We start from the raw sequence: 9,033 nt of genomic DNA, 5'->3' as shown, positions 1-9,033 counted from the left end.
GGCTCGTGCAAGGAAAACCTCTTGTTTTAATCCTTTTCCTGTTTTAATCTCACCAAGAAGAATTTCATTTTTCATCCTCTCACTTTTTAACTCCAACATCATATATTTTCTTTTGCAACAAGCACCAACCGTATTAACAACCATGCCAATAGATTCATAAAATTCTTTAAAACCGGTATGTTTTTTTGCAACAGCCACAATCACTAACTGAAGTTTATGAGCAAAGCAATGTATGTAATGTGCTGATGGATTATCACTTAAAATCAAAGCTTTTAATCCATTAAACTTTCCTCGCATGTTGTTTGCACCATCATAACCTTGACCCTTGACTTGTGTGAACAATTATAAATTATAAGTATAAGATACATATATAATATATTTTATTAAAGTTTATGTAACAAAAGTATGAAACGTATTACTTACTTGATCAAAGGTGGGTTAATGGGTTGGTTGGGTTGGGTTGGGTTAATGGGTTTTTTTGTTTGGGCTTTATCTTTTGATTGGGTTTAAAACATATATTAGTTGGGCTTAAAATCTTAGCCGGAACGTTATTTTTTTTCAGCCGTAACGAAACACGAAAATCGACCAAATATTTTTTTTACACTATCCGTAAAAATTTGAGCCGTAACGGAGGCTACGGCTCGGCATAAGGTATGTCCGCCTCTGAAAGTTAAAAGGTAATCCGTAATCGGAATTAATTCAACATGCATAGGAAAACAAATTACAATTTAAATAAGAATATACAAAAGTGCTTGTGGGTCCACCTATGACAAAAAAAAAAAGACAGAAGGTTTCGGGTTGAGTAAGGAGGTTTTCTAACATAAGGTGGAATTAAAAAAAAAAAAAAAAAAAAAAGTGGTTGTTAGCTTGTGGGTTGGCCATGCCGAATCTGTTCTGACCCGTTCATTTTCTACCTTTCCAAATTGAGATGTCTATGTCATGCTAGTTTTGATCATGTTTTTGCTTACAGAACTGAACCTATTAGTTACGTGGAACTATATTTTAAGTAAAATATCATCTTAATTTATGCCAAAAATGGTATGAGTACGATATGTTTACCTTAGTCGTCCCAACATAGATTGTATAGGTGGCCAATTTATAGACAGCTTGAGATTAACTCCTACATCACCCACTTGTAATTGTATAAAAATGGAAGATAAAACTAACCATTAGGCGTGCCAACGATGAACGTGTTCATGTCTAACGGCTCAAACAGGTAAACATGTCTTTAAAAGCATCTTACAACGAAACGAGTCAAATGTTCATAGTCACACAAATCATATTTGACAAAATAAATATTATTAGCAAATTATATATCCGTATCTGTTACTTAAGTAACGTAAACAAGATGAGTATATTAACGGTATGCTTAACTGTTTATGGTAAGTTTTAAAAATCAGATTGGTTATTGAATGAGATTATAATTAATTTTAAAATTTAAAAAATAGAAAGTATAATAGAAATCTAATAACAAGAGAATTTCAAGCATTAATCATCCAAGCATAAAAAAAGTTCAAAGTCAAGAGAATAATCACCCAAAGCATAAGTGCATAACAAACCTTTAGAAATATTCATCTGAACATGGTATAAGCTTTTTAAAAAAAGTAATGGTCAGATCAACCGCTTTAATGAGAAAAACAAAAGCCGGGAAGGGGGATCGATTCTCAGTCCAGGGTGGTCCAGCGCAGTTTTCAAAAGAATAGTTCCCGACTAAAAAGATGATTCCACCAAACTTTTCGTATCATTTCTATGTTACGCAAACATGATATCATAGCATAACAAACCGTTAGAATAACTTAGCTTACATTTAACTTCTGATAAACCGACACATGTGTACTATTTCTATATAAAATAAATCAGTATTCGATATGACATATGAGATAACTAAAACGGGATTTATCTTTAACCATCCCATAAAAATACAATAAAAACTATTCTAAACATCAGCAAAAATGCTGTAATTTTTGGAGTCAACAGCAATAAGCCGTAGAGCGGCAACCGCTGCTGCAACAGACATAAACCCAAAGAAAACAACATTGAGCCAATGCCATGATTTTTGCATAGAAGTGAGCTTGTTCCTTTTAGCCACCAAATACATGTGGTTTGCAAGTATAAATGTAAGTGGGAAGGTGCTGATGGCTCCTGTCAGGCTCATGAAGTCTCCAATGAACGGTAATGCTGCCGCCAGTAAGGTGGTTACCGCTAGGTAACCGCCTCTCACCACCACTCTGAATGACAGGTTTTTTACGGCTAGTGCACTTCCTTTAATTCCGTATTTTGTATCTAGATACTCGTACATCGGACTTGCAAAAATCTATAAAATAAAACCAAGATGTGGATTACAATAATAATGAGAACTTGTTACCGGAAAACCAATAATAATGAGAACTTGTTACCGGAAAACCAAGATGTGGATTACAATAATCAATGGGATCAGGTACAACTATGAGTGTAAACCAGCCAAGCCAAGCCTGAGCTCGCTCAATTCTAGCTCTATTCTAAAGCTTGAAATGGACGTGTGAGTAGTTTTCCAAGCTCAAACTCGGCTCGTTTATTGTTTATTAACTATTTTATTGTTGTATCTGTATAGATTTAACTAGTTCTATCATAGTTATATATTTATTAAGTATTATTATGTACGTACAAATTTCCTATATTGAAAAACATTGTATATTATTGGCTCGTTTAGGCTCGTAAGCCTACTCAAGCACGATTAGTGAAGCTTAGGCCCATGCCCATATATTTAATGAGCTTATTTGTAGGCTTGAGCTTGGCTCGATTCGAGCTTTAGCGAGCTGATCTCGAGAGTTTACTAGCACTTGGCTCATTTACACCCCCTAGGTACCCTGCAACTTGCTTTGGGCAGGTATTCTTTGTCAAACATTTATGGAAATATGGAAGCTTACATGTAAAGCTATGACAGTTTGAAGAAACGCAGAAATATTAGCAAATTCCTTGACCCAAGCTGGCCCGTTAACACTATTGAGCAAATAAGCATCTGCTTCATTCCCATAAGCCCAGTAACCCATAAATGCAACCGCGTATAATGGTAAAACCCCTACTGTAAATTGAAAGTACAACGCCTTCATCATATTCCCAACCACCGGCTGCTTCACTGTCGCCTATTAAACAAGAAAACATCATTAAAAAACCATATTAAACATAACCCATTTCAGGCCAACCCGACCCAATACTAACCTGTATCTCGGGCAGCATTCCCGTGTTGAAAGCAAAAACGAGACTAGCAGAAGCACCGATCGTTGTAAACACCCTGCTTATATCTGACCCGGGAATACCATAGTCCCTAGGTGGAGCCTTGATCCCTTTAAAAACATATAAATTCGGTTTAAAATGTGGGACTCACAAATAAAAGTGCTATATATTAATAAGAGAATATACCATCGCGAAGAGACAGGGCAAATGCTATGACAATATATACGAGACTGAAAAACGTTGAAAACCCGAGCCATATCCTTAAAGCCGAAAGATGAGGGATGCAAATTGCGAATAAGCCACAAGCGAAGCCCGCAATTGCAATAAAATATGGAAGCTTCATTGCATTATCATCCCTGAAGAGTACATAAACCGCCTACAAAATTAAAGCATAGCGTTAGAAGCGAGTGATAAACATTTAATAATTTGTACTTACTGATAATATTAATACCTTAAGAGCTTGACCAGCCAAAATGACATAACCGACGTTGATCATGAATAGGTTAACATATTGTAACACCCACGTAAGAGAATAAACTTTCGGGCCTGAAATGGTAATAAAAGTATCGGTTATTTGTTTACATTTAGTATGCATTAACAGACAGAATATTAATGTCTTGTTGATTTACTATATATGTATCCTGCAAGATCTCTGTATCTGATGTGCCTTTTGCCACCAAACTCGTGAAGCATGGCAATAAGTGCATTTGCATAGAGTGATATTGCGGTTGCTAAGATTAAACCGACTACCCCACCTACCCAACCGAGTGGGACCATGACTGCACCCGAGTAGCCCAGAACGTATGCGCTGTTGATACCCGTTGTAAGAACAAAACCCACTTGAAACCATGAATCTGCGTTGAGCGATTGATGTTATAAATAATATGTCATGGGTATCAATCGTGTCGGGTCGCACTTGACAGGTTGAATTGGTCAACCCGAACACGACCCATATTTTTTCGTGTTAATAACATTAACCTTGACCTATACACACTTGAAATCGTATAACCTGAACATGGCCCGTTTAGATTATTCAACTTAACGTGTCAAGCAAGTTGGAGTGTTAATCGAGTGAGTGGGTTGTAAAAAGAATGGGAAAAACGAGTTAGTGAATTGACTTGTTTAACTAAACAAGTTAGTGGGTCACCTGTTTAACTAAAGGGATTTAACTAAACAGCTAGGAAACAAAAAGATAGTACTATTTTAGCTAATAATATAACCATACTTAGTCCTTAATTAAGGGTACTAATGTTTGAGCCATTGGATAAAGAATCTTGATGTTACAAAATTTGGATAACTAAATCAAAATTGTTTAAAAAGTTAAAGTAATTCGGTCAAAGTTATGAGATTTGGATAGATAAAGCCGAAATTGAGGTACAAAAAACAGGTTATTAGTATAGATTTAAACTTCAATGTTTAGCCTCTGATCATATTATTCTGATTTGAGTTAACTTAAAATTATTCCCTTGACTTCAAAATTTATAAAAAAAATGGAATCTGAATTCCAACTTGTGAAATGATATTATTATCAACCTTGTTCTTCACGAAGTTACAAAATTCACATAATTTTAAATCGGCGGCAACCTTAATAAACAAAAACATTAAAAGTAAAAGAAACTAACGTACCGCTGCTAATCTGATGAGCGGTTTCAGGAATCTCAATAGTCAACTGCTCATCGGAGTGGACCTTCGTGGGACGGGTCGAAACGTCGTCGTCCGTCATTGGCAACAGATAAACTCTATCTTCCGTTACCAAAGCCAGCGATGTATACTTATATATAAACCTATCTATATAATAATAATATGATTATTATTATTATTATATTCTTAAGTATCTTGGTGTGTGTGAATGCACGCAGGCAGCAAATTCAACGGGGAATTATTCAGATTGGGTGTGAGGAGACTTAAGAGACACACACGAAGTAAAAAGAGTACATAGGTACATATTTATAGATATAGAAATAATTGAAGGGTATTATAAAAAATGCGGTATGGGTTTTAACTTTTAATAAGTCATGATGATGAACGAATCAATTTGATTGAAATCTTGAAAAAGGTATTGATGTCATTGGTCGGCAAAATTCAACTCTTGTCTTTGTGTTACTGTGTATGTCTATGCTCTTTTACGTCAAAAATTGACTTTTATAAGGTAATTTTGTAAATAAAGGTATATACATTATTAATTATTAATTAGATTATACATATGTGTACTTTATATCGGACATTCTAGGATATAAAATTTTATGTATGATCTTGTGTAGGCAAAAGCATAAAAATTACATGTACAAAAATCGTTCTTTACTTGCACTTTTTTTTTTTATTTTAGTCATCTTGTGTAGGCAGCATCAAGGTAATCGTTTTAAGCTTAAAGCGTGCTTTCTTAAAGCCAAGTGTATGATATGGTGGACAGTGGTTGTGGCGAGAGATAAAGGAGAAAAAAAATCATACTTAGTAACAGGGCAAGCAGACCTATAAAGATGTTAATTGACGACAATTTACACAATGAGTACTATGTTATTTAATCTAACTTTTAAATTTCCTTATGGAAAAACTAATTATACCTTTTTACTAATTTCTAATTGAAAGTTGCTTTTACTTTTTGTAGTATGTTATAGAATTTTCAAAATATATATATCAATGATAAGTGTTAATTTATAAATATTTTATTCTTCATGTATTCGATGAAAAAAGATCCTAAATTATAGACTTTTTTTTTTTAAATATACATGTCATGTTAAGAATAAACCGTGTCTCGACAAAAATGCTAATTAACGAACCTTTTTTTTTGCATTATGTAACATTAATCATCATACTTTATTCTCGTTTGGAGCAATACTATTTTATTGATTTTTTTTTTTGAACGACCAACTAAGTAACGCCGGATATCACGTACGTGACCCTTATTGGTTAAAGGTAGTCTGAGCCGGCCACGAGTCCGGACGGACGAAGCTTCTAACGGTCCACCTATTGAGGGATTCCCGGATAACACCCGCCCCCCACGCCCGCCAAACGGCACGACAGCGAGAAGCCTATAAAATCGGGTGAGATCATAACTCGAACCCTAGCAAGACAGGGTCATCCCTCATATCTCTCATATAAATTGGTGATAGTGCGGTTTGAACCTCCTACCTCTCACTAGTAAAGTGAGTGCTCTACCATTGAGTTACATCCAATTTCACGTACTATTTTATTGATGCCTTGATCATTAGGCTATCAACAATGACCTGTAATAAGATACTCATAATCTATACTATTTAATAAATAAAACTTTCTAAATGCCATATGTCATCACTATATTGATCTTTACAAAATTTTCCTTCATCTCTCCCATATTAATTACATTTCCTTTTTAGTATTTCATTTTCAATTAATAATAATTCCATCCTAATTTAAAAGAATTAATACCATCATATATATGTTAATTTGTTTAATATAAAATATATTGCATTAGTTATTAATATTAGGTTTTTATAAGTAACCAATACGAAACGGTTGGGTTTCTTTAACCAGTTAAATTACAAACATTGTTCATGTCAAAAATGTTTAATATCAGAATGAATTTTTGTTACAGCCCCCGACCCCTATACCCCGGGAGGGAAGCCATGAACATTGATTGGTGGTATCGGTGTTTATTAAATTATTTTACAGCGGAAAATTTCATCAGAACCGTAGTTAGGAAAAATGATCAGAGTTATAAAAACACCATGATTATTATTATGATAAACCGGGTATTTAATCCCTTATTATACAAACATAAGTTTTATAGGGTTAAACCCTAATTTACAAAACACGTTTCTTTATTCTGGTGACAAGCCACTTATTTAAGCTGGAAGCCCGCAGACATCATTCCTTTGTCTTTAACAAGTCACCTGAAACATGTTTAAAATATTTGATCAGCAAGAAATACTTGTGAGTACATTCATTTGTAAATGACCCATTTTACAGTTACAGCATTAAGATGTTTTTACATCTGCCTGCTTACAAATTACCGAAAGGTACTTGTCACTCGACCGTATCTATGACTGTGGTCATATTACTTATTGGCTAACACTTGTCCAATAAGTAACGTGTAATAGCCCAGTAGGCAAGCCTTGTATACAAAACCCCACAATACCAGTAGTAACCATCCCGTAAGTCTACAGAGACATAATCACTGTAATGTATTTAAAATACTTTTAAAAATATATTTGAAACATTTAGACCATCTGCCATGAGTTTTATAGGTTTTGAAATTATCATGGCAGTGTCGGAAAAACAGTTGTCTCACGCAAATGTGAGTGGTACAAAAACTCGAATGTCTCACCTTGCAGGTTTACAATTAAAGAAAACCTTCTGGTATTAAGCACCTAGGATAAACAGAATACAGTATCTCTAGATTAGTATAAAACCAAAAATTGTAACGATAATCACGAGAGTAGAAACTTTACACGATGGCACAATGTCATACCTTAACAGGCAGAGGTTTCGGATTCGTGTATAATTCTTTCGATCGAATAGGGTATCGTTACGACTCGGGTATTATACCGTTAATATGTATTAATATGTGTGTGAAATTTCATAGAGAAAGAAGAGGTCTGAGCAAGAAATGAACGTCCCATTCTCAACCTATTTATAGCGGGTTTTGGACCCCATCGCGGCACGCGATGGCCATAAATAGAAAGCAGTCGCATACCGCGAAGCATCTATAGCTTCGTTGAGTCAGCCCTAAACCTGCTACGTGGCACGCTACGTGTCACATCTGCGTAACCTTCACGTCGCGGTACGCGATGGGTAACCCAAACCCTTCACGGTACGCGATGGAAGGATTTTTATTTTATTATTATTTTAATTCCCAACAAAAATACTAAGGCGGCCCTTAAGCGCGCGAAGTGCAAAGTGCGCCATCAAAGCGCTACATTGCGCCCATCGCCCGAGCCCGAGCCCGTGCCCGTGCGCGTTCGGGTGCTTCGCACCCTCCGCTAGGACCACTAGGTGTGATATGCCTTATAAGAACATTAACATAGAAATTTCCTTTCTTGTAAAGAGCTCACTAGTTTGTTAATCTAGCGATGTGGGACAAGAGTTTACAAACCTATTTATACTATGGTGGTTCCTTCTCCATTTCTTTCCTCCACCAATGTGGGATGGAATTTCCTTCTTCCATTTCCTTACTTCTTCCTTTTATTTAATTTTTTTGGTTTGTTATAGTCTCCCCTCTTTATTTTGAATCTCGTCCTCGAGATTTGATTGGAATAAGTGTGGGTACTTTCGTTTCTTTTCGAATTCCAATTCCCAAGTATATTCTGGTCCACGTTTTGAGTCCCACTTCACTTTGACCAGAACTATTCTTTTATGCTTGAGATTCTTGATCTTTTTATCTTCAATTTGCAAAGGTTTCTCAACGAATTTCAACTTTTCATTTACCTTTATATCTTGAAGGGGTACTTCAAGTGTTTTGTCAACTAAACATTTCCTTAAGTTACTTACATGAAATACATCATGTATACCTGACATTTCCTCTGGTAATTCTAGCTGATAGGCTACTGGTCCAATTCGTTTGAGAATTTGAAATGGTCCAACAAACCTCGGACTTAACTTTCCTCTCTTACCGAATCGGATTACTCCTTTCCATGGAGATACTTTCAGTATCACTTTGTCTCCAACTTGAAATTCCAATGGTTTGCGTCGATGATCCGCGTAACTTTTCTGACGATCTCGTGCGGTCTTTAATCTTTCCTTAACCTGATTTATCTTATCAGTACTTTCTTGTATGATTTCAGGACCTGGTAATTGTTTTCCTCCTATTTATGCCCAACATACTGGAGTTATGCACCTTCGTTC

General features: G+C 35.4%; 1 protein-coding gene across 1 annotated transcript; it reads right to left on the bottom strand.

Annotated features, from left to right (window-relative positions):
* Window positions 1–1,669: 1,669 nt before the first annotated feature.
* On the bottom strand, window positions 1,670–5,123 carry LOC143554974 (proline transporter 2-like). Its single transcript, XM_077044618.1, has 7 exons — window positions 4,840–5,123; window positions 3,843–4,067; window positions 3,665–3,759; window positions 3,400–3,589; window positions 3,199–3,323; window positions 2,907–3,122; window positions 1,670–2,314 (listed from the first exon to the last, which is right to left on the bottom strand). The coding sequence occupies exons 1-7, from the start codon at window positions 4,934–4,936 to the stop codon at window positions 1,937–1,939; spliced, it is 1,326 nt and encodes a 441-aa protein (XP_076900733.1). The 5' UTR covers window positions 4,937–5,123; the 3' UTR covers window positions 1,670–1,936.
* Between the last annotated feature and the right edge of the window lie 3,910 nt (window positions 5,124–9,033).

This window comes from Bidens hawaiensis, unplaced genomic scaffold (assembly GCF_021521415.1).
Source record: "Bidens hawaiensis isolate Kalapana, Puna unplaced genomic scaffold, B.hawaiensis_p1.1 tig00017939_1, whole genome shotgun sequence".
Classification (NCBI taxonomy): Eukaryota; Viridiplantae; Streptophyta; class Magnoliopsida; order Asterales; family Asteraceae; genus Bidens; species Bidens hawaiensis.
Note: the sequence above shows the minus strand (reverse complement) of the source record. Positions and strands in the feature narration are given on the sequence as shown.

What these genes read in the sequence shown, in the direction of transcription:
- LOC143554974 (XM_077044618.1), bottom strand. Translation starts at nt 4,936, where the DNA reads ATGACGGACGACGACGTTTCGACCCGTCCCACGAAGGTCCACTCCGAT. An exon ending in TGCCCTGTCTCTTCGCGATG is followed by an intron (nt 3,324 to 3,399) that starts GTATATTCTCTT and finishes ATGTTTTTAAAG; the next exon opens with GGATCAAGGCTCCACCTAGG. An exon ending in AAACTGTCATAGCTTTACAT is followed by an intron (nt 2,315 to 2,906) that starts GTAAGCTTCCAT and finishes TTTATTTTATAG; the next exon opens with ATTTTTGCAAGTCCGATGTA.